At 31.2% G+C, this 15767-nt stretch overlaps 1 protein-coding gene across 1 annotated transcript in view; it reads left to right on the top strand.

The window, feature by feature from the left end:
* The first annotated feature begins 218 nt into the window (after positions 1 to 218).
* LOC133333867 (G protein-activated inward rectifier potassium channel 3-like) overlaps positions 219 to 15767 on the top strand; it is a 39653-nt gene continuing 24104 nt past the window's right edge. The window contains exon 1 of the mRNA XM_061542179.1: positions 219 to 268. Coding sequence (XP_061398163.1) covers positions 219 to 268 — 50 coding nt within the window. The remainder of the gene's footprint in view (positions 269 to 15767) is intronic.

The following is a 15767-nucleotide window of genomic DNA, read 5'->3' as shown; positions in this document are numbered from 1 at the left end:
CGCCAAGGAAATACATATTTGCATAAATATCGGAAACTCGTTGCCTTTCATAATTATACAACTTTACCTTTATTCGAGCCAGCCACCACCAGTGTAAAATTCAAGGAAATTATTGAGAAAAAAAGAAATCACAATTTTATTCCTCAACCCAACCAGCAGTTTCTTTGTCCATCATTTTATCTCTGGCAAAGAAGCTGTTGCAAAAAGTATTAAACACAATGAAACGCCTGATGACATGGGAACGTGATCTGGTCGATGCCATGTATGAGTAAGTGTGAAATTTTATACCGCATTTTTCATTTTTTTTGTGTATGCTTCCTTGCGTATCTGGATCAGGGTTTCCCTTTTCACATCCACGCTAAAAAAATTTTTGACAATTTTTTGATGTCTTAATTAGCGTGACTTAATTAGTTGCCAGACACAAAAAATGCTGGGATATTTCGATATATTACTATATTTCACTATATAATGTGTTTGATTTATCAGCAATATTTCTTTGGCAATTTGTCATTTATTAAAATGGTTTGGAAATAGTTCTATTTTAATTTTCGGTTTTTGTTATAGTTCTTGGTCAGTGTTTTATTTTGAGTATGTTGGGTGATTAATGCCTTTTTGTGAAAGACGAAACATAAAATTTCAGTTATGGGCCGTCGGATTTTTCTTCTAGTTTATTTTTATGTTTGAATTTTTAAAAATTGTGAGACTTTTTTTTTGTATCACATTTGCTAGACTTATTGACAGACAAATTGTTTTTTAGTTGCCCGAAATTGTCTGCTAAACACTCAGACAAAAGGCCATAAAGATTTTATAGATTTTCTAATAGGCGATTTCCGCCTTTGTCCAATGTGGAGGAGAAATTTTTAAAATGTTTATCAAGCATATAAAAAATGAAATTAATTATTAACTTGATTTATTACGACTAATACGAGAAAATTAAAAGTAAATTAGTTCGGCCATGACAGACCAAGATGGAGAATCTTGAAACGTATATCGATGAGAATAGCAGACAAATCAAAAGAAAAAGGTGTCTAATTACACTGTGCAGCACTAAAATCATGAACCAACCGGGACCGCCAAAATCTGATTTTTCGCACTGGCTTTAGAACTTGCTATTAATACGATAAAAATATATGACAGAAAGATAATCAAAGGAAAACAAACAACTCTTCTGCAAACACCGTTTGGAGTGGATACCATTTCATTTCCTCTCTCCTCCTCCTCCTATGATTTTTCGAACTGGCTTTAGAACTTGATATTAATACGATCAAAAATATATGACAAAAAGATAATCAAAAGAAAAACAAACAACTCTTCTGCAAACACCGTTTGGAGTGGATACCATTTTCAACCTCAAAGTTCTGCTCTTCTCCTATGGTTCTTAAATTCACATTAATTTGTTGGTTATTGCTTGCACCGACATCTGTAGGAGACGTTTGCTCACAATCACAGGATAACAACGGTGTGTGATTCGTGAGCACATCAGTGACACCCGCCGGTATTGAGTTATTTAGAAGGGAAAAATGCCACGTTACAGTCATTTTGGTATGAAAATTCAGCAAGGACTTAGAAATACATAAATTAATTCAGCCCGGTTTTTTATGACTATACCTTGACATTTTGTAGGGTCAAAGTTTAGCGTCTATGTTACAAACAAAAAAATTCCGGTTAGGTGTTGAAATTGAAGGGCATGTGTATTTGTACATTTCCCATGAGAACTCGAAATTTTCGGTCAGGTCAAACTTTTATACCCTCCGGATAATGTACATAGGACTTAGGTAGCAATGGGACATAGGTACCATAAAATGTCACGGAGACTATGCCGACACATGGATTTATATTTAAAATTGTATTCAACGAATTTTTTACCCCACGAGGATTACCTTTATGTGAAGACAATCTCGAAACATGGGCCTATATTTATTTGCGAATAAGTATTTTTATAAACCAAGAACTTTGAATGCCAAATTACAGTAACTTCTGTTGGAAAATGTCTCTAAGACTAACGGGAAACCTAAAATTGACATTTCGTTCAATAGGAAACATCCTTGAAGTTCTGGCAAGCTATGTCCAAAATTTCGTAGGTGTAACTTAAATATTGCGGTCTCTATCGCGATTTAAACAGACATATAGATGTGGCTAAAATTGATTACATTGCCATGTGGACAATATTTCGAGGTAAAAGTAAATAAAACAAATTGTGATATTTTTAATTATTAGGTTGGGGAAAAAGAAATCCATTATTTTATATTAAATAAATGCTTCGGAATGACCGATTTGGGCCAAATATTCACCGTTTTGTTGTAATTTTAAAGGCATTTCACCGACTTTATCGACAATTTCGACGACCGGCCTATCTGTGCGAGGTGCATCTTTAAACTCAAAAATTCGTGAATGGAATATGCGAAACCAATATTGCACATAATTGGCTGTTACCGTATCGAAACCATAAACACCATGCACAATTTTAGCCGCTTAGCTTGCATTTTCGCCTTGTGAAAGAATAACTGTAAAATGTATAGAATTTTCTCTTTGTTCACTTCTATTTTTAAAACCCTGTAACTTACATCTGAATGCACCAAACAAATGACAGCATAATAATTTTTTTACTACGAAATGTCATCCTTCCAACGAGCATAAATCTGAAATTGTTTGATCGATATTTTACGAAAAATCTATATAATACTTGAAAATAATTCTAGGCAGTTCCATATCATTTGTACCTGTATAATAGCTCATCAACCTGGTTTTCCTCTGTCAGTCATATGTTCTACGCGCCCATAAGTATACACTATAAATAAGTACTATTATATGAAGCTATGTACACATTGAAGTATAGATGACGCCCGTGTGTATTACATTTTAATGTGGTCTAATACGTTATTAGTGATGAATATATTTCAACAAAATATTTTCAAAACCACGACCACACTATTTATTGTCATTCTAACTCTATTTATTTGATGTCAATGGCCTTTATTTTTAAGACCTGAATTAGATATCTATTCTAATGTTTATATTCTGTAGTATTTTATTCCTGATAATAATTCTCATGTCATTAGTACCTCTATAATAGCTCATGAGCCCTTTTCTTATGTCATAAGTGCCCATAAGTATACACTATATATAAATACTATTCTAGGAAACCATCTTAAGTATAGGTGGTGTTGGTGTGTAGTACAGATGGCGTTGGTGTGTATTAAATTACCATAGGGTCAAGTACCTTTTTAGTAACGAATGTATTTCAATAAAATGTAATACAATATCACTGCCACGTTCCTTCCCACTTTATTTATTCGCCAGGCAATGATTTTTTCTGAAGACCGGAATCAGATATCTATTTGAATCTTTATATTCCGTAGAATTTTTTTGCCCAAAAGTATACTAAAATACTAACCACTCTCATATAAGAATCGATTCTGTGTAACGAACAATATTTTACCTAAAATATTTTTACAAATTCCAAATAAAAGCTTTATCGCGTAGCTTCGCTTGATTAATTTTTCCAATTGTTAAAAGTTCAGCTTCTAAGTATGATACTAATATTTTATGGGCCACTGTAGATCCAATTCTAATTTAACCTCTGCCTAAATAATCCTTTTCCAGTAATACCATTATCCCTTTTACGAAAATCATTTTTTTAATAAAACATAAAATAGTAACCCTTGTAATCATAAAAATCTCTAAAAATAATAAATAAAAATATTCTATTTAGAAATTGTGCTAATCGAAGCATAACAAAAATATGACAATAGGTCAACAACGGCTGACACTTTTTTTTGGATAAAAAAAATTAAACGAGTACACAAAGTCCACGACAATTGTTTACACATAAACTGAGGCGTGTAATTATTCGGCACACAGTCAATCGTTTTGTTTGGGCAATATTTTGTGGTCTTGTTGGCATTATTCAATATATGTATATGGGTGGATGTATATATGTTGAATAAACAAACAAACAAATTCAATTAAATTTAAATTTATGCGCATAATTGTTTTGTTGTATTCACGCCCGCATTTTTTTTTTACTTTGTTAGCTGAAAATAAACTGAATACAATAGTGGGAAATGATATATAAAGTTTATTTTTATATCATATAAATCTATATGAAAATATATCAGCATTATAGAAACAATTTTGACATAAGTGAGGTAGACCGACTTGATACTGAGTTTGCATGCTTCATTACAACGGATTCAATAATAATGGCTGCGAAAATGGATTCTAGGTATTATAGGACCTTCACTAGATGCAAGTTATACCTTTTATGAAATAGTGGAACATACAAAAGAAGAAAAAGAAGTATGCTGAAGCATTCGAATTCAAGCGCTCTGAAATAAGTGGCAGTATTAAGTTCAAAAAGTGTCAAGCATGATATTGTATTTTGTATCCAAGCATTGAATTTTCGAGTCATTATAAAATTATTTTTGCCACACTTATATTGCCACTTATTTGCATCGATTATTTCCCCCTTTTGTACCATGACAGCCTGCAAAGAATTTAGGAAAAAGTCAACACAATCTCAAAAGTCAAATGGATGCCACAAAAAACATTTGTTTAACATTGAAATGTGTGATAAAATTAGAGAAATAATAGAAAATAATGTTTTTATCAAACAGCATTGCCACTTTTGGATTTTTCGACCAAAAATAGAGGAAACATTTGGTATACTAAACTTTGCAATGTTTAAAACTAAAAATCCATATATTGCAAAGTTTGTCTAATTCAAATTCCTTAAAAACTCAATGTTTGTTATTTAACCCTAAGGTTTCAAACAACTCTTGAAGATATAGCCGATTTATTGTGCTAGCATCAAGTGACGACAAGAGGGCTTCTCAAACTTTAAACGCATTTTTCTCCAAACAGCGTTTTTGCGAATGGCGGGCACGATAACTCAAAAACTAATAATACGATCGATTCCAAATTTTGGGCGCTTCTCTGTGAGTGTATAGCTATCGTATCGGTCAAGATCTTCCTTATTTTTAACTTGGTTTGTGGTAAAAAATAGGCGATATTTCATTTTTTTTTTTTGATTTTTGAGCGAAGCCAATAATCCTAGTTCATACGAGAGCCAGACATGTGCCCTTTCTAACACCGCTGGAATTTTAATGACTGATGCTTAGACGTAATATTTGATTTTAAGATTAATGTTCTTAATATCATGAAAATATCGAAATCGAACTGTTTAGCCATATGGGATTTATATCATAACCTATACCGATCTTCGTACATGATAACAAAAGGACGTAGTTAATTTTACCGCATCCAATGGTTGAGGATATAAAGATGTATAAGCTCTTGAAAAATTATCTTTACATTGTAATACGAAGCTCCATCTATAGTTTGGTACTTGCACCGTTATATTTTCGTGGTGGGCTTTTCATAAGAAAATTAGTGTCATCTATATTTCAATGGTATAGTGTTTATATTTGTGCAAGTTTTACAATGGTGCCTACTTTTAAGGGTTAACACATATATCTTTACTGGGATTTGAACTCAAGATCTTCCTTATTCAAGGTAGAACCTGCCAATTTATTGCAATTTCGGATGGTAAATTTGAATAGGCAATCAAAATTAGGGATAAGTAAATCGACTTTCGACTAATCGATTAATTGACTTTTTGTATTGAAAAGTCTAAAAGTCGAAGTCGACTTTTGATCTATGAGAAAATCGTAAAGTCGACTTTACAAGATCGACTTTCGATTTTCTTCATAAATAATTGGTTTCTTATCACAAACTCAAATTCCCCAAAAATTGCACTTTTCGGAACATTACTTTATCTGTTCACAATAATGCATACAAAAAATCAAATTTTTAGTCGATTTTGCTGACCTACTCTATAAGGATTTATTTGACATGTATACAATGGAATTGACAATTTAAACCCATTGGGTTAATGAAATCCGGTACAATGTAATCGTACTATTATATAATGTAAGCTACATATATCAATAGGAGAACATACCTAATTCTATCAAGAATATTCACTCTTACGGAACGTTCATCATATGGAGGACGTCATCTATAGTTCAATTGTTGAACTGTTTGTTCATTGCTATCCGAAAAATCACTTGGTATAAAACTTCAATTTCAAATGGCAAAACTGTTTCTCAAACAAAAAAAAAAAAAAAAAAATAAATAAAAAAATGTTTTAAGATGTCTCAAAAAATTCATTGGGGAACGTGCAAACGGCAAAAACAATTGGAAACATGACAATATTTATGCTGTTTGTTGTTGTTATTTTTTCTCTTTTTCTTTACAAAAACGTACTCACACATCTTATGCTTTTGCAATTCTACGAAATTTGTAAAAAAACACTGCTACAGACAAAAATATTTCAACTTGAACTTGGTAACAAAGCTGCATGGTCACACAGCCTCAAATATTAATGATTACAGGCAGGCAGAACAAAATCTAGCAACAAAACACATTTTGCTCAAAATATTTAGTATGAAGAAAAAAGTGATAAATATGGCAATTAAATGTTACATTTGGAAATGTATTTCTTTTAACGGAAATTTCGATGCCATGTGAATGTATGTAATGGCATCATGACAATCTGTAGTTTTTCTTTTCAATAAATGACAATGTCAGGGCCTTGAAGGTATTGAAGTATCATTATTTACATTAAACATATAGAAATTTCTTAGAAATGAACTATACACTTGACCTTACTTTAAAAAAAATGGCATATGGAGATATGAGGATGTATTTTTTTAAAAACACTGACGTCATAGCATTGACATTTTTAAAGGGTAACAATGTTCACCATATACATTTCCGAAACACTTTTGACCGAAGTTCCTATTAAGAACCCTCTACTATAATAAATTTCAATGATTTTCTCTATAATTTCCAGAGAGAACTGCAATCTACAGATCCAAACCAGTAAAAATATTCTGAATATTCTTGTTTTCAATATTTCTTTTAATTCTTCCTCAATTTACCATATTAATCACATCATGTCATATGTTCGACGTAAGTATATTTCCAATATGCCTCTATTTATGCATCGTTAACAGACACAGAACATATGGCGTTGATAAGAACCCTGCCGTCAGAGGGAGTGGAAGAAAAAGTATTAAGTTCACTGAACTTTAAAATCAATAAAAGTGGCTTGAAATAAAACAAAAAAATTATTATTTTTTCATTTTCTCAAAGGCATTAAATGAAAAAATGTATTATTTGTTTTTATCTAGGGAATGTTTCTTTTTTCAATTTTCTTATTAGTAAATTATCTGTTTTTTAATTGTTATGGAAGTGGATAGACGCAACAGTAGCAGCGCCGAGGAAATGTCAAGTTCATGGATTTATGATATCCATACAAATAAATAAACTCACAACGTATCACAATGTGATAATGCAGTTTGTTTGTTTTCAAATGACCTCCGTGTTGCTTCGGTTATTCCCTGGGGCACAGGTAAACAGACAGTTCATAGTTCCGTTGTGGCATTCATCTAATTCATTACTTTATGTGGTGACCAGGTGTGCAAAACCACAAGAGAAGAAAACACGCTTAAACCTTAAAGTATAATTTTTTTATTAAATCCACGCCTTGATTGAATGTTAAGGACAGGATAATGAATTTTATAATATTACCTTTGATTCATATATAAATTCATATGAATTTGAATATTCTATATTGACTTCATCCTATTGCTGAGAAAATAAAGCGCCATCAATAGTTTAATATTTGTATTATTATTTTTCCCTGTGGGCTTTGTTCATAAAATAAGCGCCATCTATAACTAAATTTTATATATTTTTTATGTTTTTGACAATTTGGTACATACTTTACAAAGAGGAATCTTCAAAAAAGAAACTTCATAAATCTGTACCAATATCCATAATATGAAAACTCCGCCATATAGCGGCAGAATAATGCATTTGGTTACATACGTGTGTTTTTTCATATAAAAATAATACCCCTATATGAAATTTAATATTGGGTTGAATATTCGAAAATTCTTAATTTTTAGTGGTAGTACGGAGAAGAAATTTGCGTACAATAAGTCCAGGAATATTTTGGGGAAACCTTAGGGACTGCTCTCATATATTGTTAAGTGAATTCCCTTTTTTCTATAATATTTTGCATTCCAAATAATAATTGAACTCATATCAAGATACATACTTCAAATATATAAACAAATCGTATCTTTATTTCATAGCCTTTGTGAAATATATGAGCGAAGGGGTAAGATTTACTCCCTCCTCCAAAGACGACAAATAGGATTTCCAAATAGGATTATGAAATGAGGCGCTATCATTACTTTAATTTTTGTAATGTTATTCTTCTTTTTGTTAGTGGGGGTTTTCTTCAGAAAAAATGGACACCTATAGTTCAAATTTAAAACGTTAATTTTTATGTCAGTTTTTATAATAGGGCATACTTTTAGGGGTAAGAATATAATGTTACTAGGATTTGAACTCATGATCCTCTTAAGGCAAAGTGGGATCTTCCAAGAAACGAGGCTTCATCTTCAGTTCAATTTTTGAGCATTTCATGTTTGTTTATGTGTCCTAATATTTCGGGAGGTATGTGGGGTACTTCCCTCATAAAAAATAATATTGACGATTTGGTAAAATTGGTAACCACAATATAATAGTACACCCCAGTATTTTGGACACGTTTTCCAACCAACTTAGCTGTAATTTTGTATTTGTATTAGCAAATTTCCATACTAAAAACTTTTTAGTATTCAACAATATGGGAATTTTTGACACGTTTTTCAATCAAATGGGTTCTAATTTGGTATTTTGGGTTTTCATAACTGTATCTCCGAACTACAAATTATTAATGTTGACCCAAGTCGCTATTTTGAGAATTTTAACCGTATTGGCCATAATTTTGTATTTTGTATTCTCATTGACTGTCATATCGCACTACCAAACCAGTAATGAAAGTAGTAAAGTCAGACTGGGCCGTCTTTATGATACCCTTCACCACTTTGTGTATATTGTACATATGTATCCTTTCAATCGTATGCAAATTTTAAAGGAACATATTCAACAATTTCTGCAACCTAACACACAAATTTAATTTTCATTACGCTGTGCCAAATTTCGTACAAATCGAAAGATATATACACAGAAAAAAAAACGATTTATAGCAAACTTTATACACGCTATTCGGTAAGCCGCACTGTTAAAAATTTCAAACGTAGTGGAGCCATGTTTATCAAACACCAACAATTCACAAAAAAAACCCAATAACGTCATTCAAAAAATTATTAAATTTTATACAATTTTTAAAATTTCATGTAAATCGGACAAACATTAAGAGTTTGGTGTACCATTTATGTAAAAGATGGATAACAATATATATGGGAAAAATCATCAAATTTTAATTGGATTTTTAAATTTTTTTATCACACATGGTTACAATTTTTTTTTCTGTATGCCTTTGTGCCAAATTTACATTAAATTGGAAGAATATATATGGGAGCTATATCTATTTGAACCGATTTTCACGAAAATTAACACACATCATTCAAGGCTTAATTCCGTACGATGTGCCTAATTTCGGGCAAATCAAAATATATTTAGGGACTTTGGTGACCATTTACCTTAAATCGGACAAATATATATATATATATATATATATATGAGCTATATCTAAATTTCAATCGATTTTCACGAAAATTAGCACACATCAGTCTAGGCTTAATTCAGTACGCTGTGCCTAATTTCGGGCAAATCAAAAGATATTTAGGGACTTTGGTGCACCATTTACACCATCGGATTATAAATGCGACCTGTACTTTGAAAATATATATGGGAGCTATATCGAAATCTGAACCAGATTTTTCCCAATTTCAATAGGAACCATGTGTCTATTTCGTTTCCTTTTCCCTGTTACAAACATATGCACAAAGACATAATGCCCTGTACCACAGTGTGGCGAAGGGTATAAAAATATCAATTTTATCCATCTTTTGATATAAATATTATATATTTTTTTAATATTTTTTTTTTCAAAAACAATATTTTTAATTTTATTTATAAATAACCTTTTTTTATTCTGATTCCCATTCCCAGTCTACTTTTCACATTTCGAAATTATACATTATGATCTAATTGATTGGAAAATACAATATTCTTGTCCATAATTTATAATCATTCGTACAGAAATAGCAACAGTTAATGATCGCGTGATAATCATGTTTCTTTTTAATTCATTGCAAAACTGTTTTCAACACCTAAAGAAATAACGACAAATGAATCATCAAGAAGCTTTCACTCAAACAACCAATCACTCAGTCGCTCACTCATCATGGAAGTTGATTTATTTGTTTGTTTAAATTTATAAAGCACCAAAAATAAATAAATAACTCAAATACACCTGGTAACCCTATTTTATATATTTTTTGTTACCATGCACCTAGACATTTTATTTCGCTCCCGCCATATCAAACACAAGGCGGCAAACGAACCTCTTTCTCCCGTTGTTGTTGTTGCTGTCATGTTTGTTACAACAAAACCAATGATATTAATTAATTTATTTAATTTATTCCTTCCAATTCGTAATAGGGGGTCTTCTGGTCTACTGTGTGTGTGTCATTTGATCTAGTATGTTGAAATTGTTTGCGGGCAAATCACCATGAGAATCAGCTTCACTTACGCAAAAAAAAAAATTATTGCCCAAGTGTCTAGGGAGGAAGACAGCTTGCATTTTCCTTTATCAACCCCCCACCCCACAATTTCATGTTTTGGCTATTTGTCATTACAAGCCTTTTTCCTCTTTCGATTTTATATATTTATTCTCAAATGTTACCCCTTTGTGTGTGCTAAGGTATTCCCATCTCTGACGTCACCTAGACATCAATTAATAATATTGTTTAGATTAACCAACCATTCGCCATTGTCTGATTAGATTAGTTGTATTGGCTTTGGCGTTTTTATTGCCACCGAGCGGGGGTCATATCACACAAATCATGTGGACCCGTTGTGTGGCGTTGGATAGTGTTGTAACAAAATTGGCATGCGAAATGTGTGAATTTTTTCGTGAGAACAATTCTATTTTTGAAACATTTTCACAATTATGTACATATGTTTGTATGTTCGATTAGTTTGAAATTTCCCACCAAGAAGTCTTCGACCAATGACTGATTCATTGCCGGTTTATTGGGTCTAAAGTGTTTATCGGAAATTGTGGCGAAAAAAATCCCGTTGTTAAACACTATTTAGTATTTATTTTAAACAAACATTTATGACCGTAAACAAACAATTAAACAATTTGTTTAAAATTGATTTTTATTTTGGCGGGAAGTCGTTGGTGGTATTTTAATTTATTTATTTGGTAATTTTTGTTGTTGCAAATTATCAATGAGGTGGGTCAGGAAATGTGTGGTGTGATTCAGAAGATCCTTCAGATTGATTTATCGTTGTTTGGATGGAATTTCGTCAATAATCGGTATGATTTTTCCAGGAATACCGAGGAATCAACCCACTTTGATTCCAGGGTCTTCCGAAAAAAAAAATAAAGAATGTCAGCATTTTTTCAAAGCACGCGCAAGGTGTTGACTAAACTAGATTATATCATTTAATGGATCGAAATATTTAAGTATATAAATTCTTGATCAGAATAAAATTCTGCCATGTCCATCTGTAGAAATCACAATAGAGAGCTCTAGGATGTTTGATATTAAAAATGCGTCCATGTTTTGGTGTTTCTTAATATATTGAATGGCGTAGTTTTGGCCTATATACTTTTCATGGCGTAGATAAATAAATTTTCAAGGCACAGATTTTTTTAAATATATTTTTCAAGACGTATATTTTTTATAATATATGTTTCAAGGCGTAGATTGTATAAAATATATTTTTCAAGGCGTAGATTGTTTAAAATATATTTTTCAAGGCGTAGATTTTTATACCCTTCACCACACTATATTTTTTTGTGCATATGTTTGTAACAGGCAATATATTTTTCAAGGCGTGGTTCCTTTTGAGAAAATGCATTTTTCTGAGTTATGCATTCCGTATATTTTTCAATGTTAAATTGTAAGCAAAGTACAGCTCATTAAATTGTAAATTTGGCACAGCTCATTTATTTGGCTCAAGGATGAACCCTATTGAAATTGGGAAAAATCGGTTCAGATTTAGATATAGCTCCCATATATATTTTCGTCCGATTTAAGGTAAATGGTGCACCAAAGTGGCTATATATCTTTTGATTTGCACGAAATTTAACACAGCGTACTGAATTGAGTCTAAATATATTTTTCAAAAAATGGGTTCAAATTTAGATATAGCTCCCATATATATTTTCGTCCGATTTAATGTAAATAGTGCACCAAAGCCCCCATATATCCTTCGATTTGCACGAAATCTGGCATAGCGTTCTGAATTAAGTCTAGAAATATGTGTGTTAAATTTAATGAAAATCGGTTCAGATTTATATATAGCTCCCATATATATTTTCGCCCGATTTTATGTGAATGATGCACCAAAGTCCCTATATATCCTTCGATTTGCACGAAATTTGGATTTATAAGTAAATGAAGAACGCAAAAGGTGGTCGAATGCACAAAGCATACTGAAATAAGTGTAACCTAATATGTGACAAGTTTCGATGAAATCGGTTTAGATTTCGATATTTAGCTTTAAATTAATTTACATAATTTTGTCACATTGTAGGAAGCAACTCTATATTTGACCAAAATTTTGTATAGGTTGCAGAATGACATGTTAAATTTCATGTTAATAGACCTTCAAAAATGTGACGTCTGTTAGGATTCCATCTGTTGAAAATACCCAAAGTGGTGAAGGGTATCATATAGTTGGCCCGTCCGATTTACTACCTTCCTTACTGGTTTGAAATATATTTTTCAAGGCGTAGATTTTTTGAAATATATTTTTCAAGACGTAGAATTTTGAAAATATTTTTTTCAAGGCGTAGATTTTTTAAAATCTTTTTGTCCAAAGCTTGTACGAAGTGCAGGTTTTTAAAACATATTTTTAAAGCTTCCACGAAATGTAGATTTAAAAAAAATCATAGCGATAAGGTGTAGTTTTTTTAAAGTTGTCAAAGCATGCAAAAGGAGTAGATTTTTTAAAACAACATTTTCTTAACATTCATAAGACGCAAATTTTTTAAAACAATAGTTTCTTAACATCCATAAGGCCTAAATTTTTTAAAATATTTTTTCTAAACATTCATAAGGCGTAGATTTTTATAAAAAATTTTTTCAAAGCTTGCGACAAGGCGTTTTTTTCTTTAATTTTTTCAAAGCATTCACAAAGAGTCGATTTTTTAAAATAAAATTTTTAAAGCATCGACAAAGCATAGTTTTTTAAAATATTTTTTCAATGCTGTGAAAGCTAACTTTGCAAAAGTTCAATTCCATAAATATTTCTGTAGGTTGTGGATATGCCCACTACCTACTGTTTTTTATTTAAAATTCTGTATCAATTTATCTGAAGGTCCTTCCGTTTGCGTAAATTATGCCAGGTGGCGTTGTTTATGTTTCGGTTGAATTTCAATAAAATCTGATTGTCAGCTAAAAACAGATTGCTTTTATACACTACAAATTTCACCGCCCACCAGTATTCCTTTTTTTGTTTTTGTAAATTATTGTCATTGCATTCGTTAAAGACAATAAGTTGTGCATAACATTAATTACAGAGAAAACATCTTCCTTGGTTGAAGAAATCTCATTTCGAATCAATCAGATGCACAAAATAATCACAGCATGCAATAATAAATGACATGTAAATGACATATATATGCTAGTATATGTGGATGTTTTTAAGACCACAACAAAGGGAAATCACTACCGAGATCATTAAAGAAAAAAATTAAAAATAGAAATTCATATTAAAATGGAAAATGCAAAAAAATCTTTACACAACAAATTTGGCATGTTTCTTTGTCATATTTTAGAATTCTGAAATAGTCTTTTTGGACATTTTGAACAAAAACCCTATTTGAAAAACAAATATTTAAAAGTATGTTTTTTTTTCAAAAAATCTACGCCCTGTGGATGCTTTATAAAAATATAATTTAAAAAAAACTACGCCTTGTGTATGATTTGAAAAAATATATTATAAAAAATCGGCACTTCGTACAAGCTTTTAAGAAGATTATTTAAAAAAAAATACATTTAGTGCAAGCTTTAAAACATTTTTTTAACCGATTAGGATAAATCAAAGCCGGTCTCACAGTCATTCAATCAAAATTAAGAGAAGGGTGTAAAAAAATCACAAAGAAAATAGAGAGATCCTTATATAAAGGTTTTTTTTTCAAAACTGAATATTTCAGAGGTTTAGGCACCCGTAGCAAACGGCGCGCAGTGATTTTTCCTCCTATAAAAAATTGTAAGTGTTGGTAGACTTTTTAGGTTAATCCCCATATAACGATACCTTCCAATTTTTATGTGCACAAAAATATGAATACAGAACAATTTTTTGACATAGCTCCCATATGAAGGCTACCCTCAAACGTTTATCAATATTAAAAATGTTTAGTATGGAAATGTGCTATACAATGAAAGCCCAAAATACCAAATTACAGCCAATTCGGTTAGAAACCTTGTCCAAAATCCCAAATATACCGTATATTGGGAGGTACCCTTATATGACCGCTAACTAGCAATGTCTGTGCAAATTTTTCGAGCTCTATGTTAAATCTTGTGATCTCTATCGTGATTTCAACACAGGGACAGACAGAAGGACGGACATAAATCGACATAGAATTTCCTTCTGATCAATAATATGCATACATTTGAGAGAACTCCGGTGAATATTTCGAGGTGTTGCAAAAAGAATGAACAATTCATATTTTGAGACAATGTATTAATTAACTTAGGTTTCTTCTTGCCTTGGTTTTCTTTTGAGATGAAGGGTTCCTTTTTGTCATTCATCTCTCATGGAATTGTTAATATTCTTAAAACACCTCCCTCCCCCGAATATAACTTGCTTAAATTGCTTACATTCCCACCACACACTAATCGCTTCGTGTACAATGCACTTTGACCTATCTCAATAATATGTTTTAATTACTTTTGAACATTTTCTAATTTCAAAAAACAAGCAAGAAAATCGTCTTTGAAATTAGAAACAACAACTACATTTACAAATATAATTGCAATAGACAGACAACAGCATTGTTCTAAAAAGAAAGTGAAACAAAGACTAGAAAAAACAAATTGTCAAACGTAGAACAAAAATTGCAAAACGACAACAGCAAAATAGAAATTTCAAAATGTAATTTCGAAAAATTGTGCTCACCCACAGCAGTAGTAGTAGTAGTTGACATAAAACATTGCAAACGGCAACATCGTCGTTACGATAAATTCAAAAACAAAAAAGAAATAATTTTGAAAAATTCAATTCAAAGTTTTTACAAATTATTCGGAAATTTAAGTTCATTTCAAATCGTTCGGTTTTATATAAATTTAAGTTCATTTCAAATCGAATCGCTTAGTTTTAGTAAAAAAAATTAAAGGCGAAGGAATCAAAATTGAAAGTGTTGTTGTTTACCAACACCACAAAGCAATGTGCATAACTGAAAAACGAAAAATAAATACAAACGAAATCATAAAAATGTCAAATTCGAATTTATTATATAAGATGATGATGATGACATTATGCTACGACTGTGTAAAGTGTAAAATTTAAGGCAATGGTCATTATTTGCGCCATTGCCATGTAAAGTTTTTTTTTTGTTTTCGTAACAACATAACCTTCAGAGTTCTTCGTTTGTTCTCAATTCAAACAGAAAAGGAAGTAAATCAAAACAAAACGTTTCGATTGCATGTGAGCAAGAA

Source organism: Musca vetustissima, unplaced genomic scaffold (assembly GCF_032173495.1).
Source record: "Musca vetustissima isolate MV318-11 ecotype Yass unplaced genomic scaffold, APGP_CSIRO_Mvet_v1 utg53124, whole genome shotgun sequence".
Lineage (NCBI taxonomy): Eukaryota > Metazoa > Arthropoda > Insecta > Diptera > Muscidae > Musca > Musca vetustissima.
The sequence above is the reverse complement of the archived record's forward strand: the minus strand, read 5'-3'. Positions and strand labels throughout refer to the sequence as shown.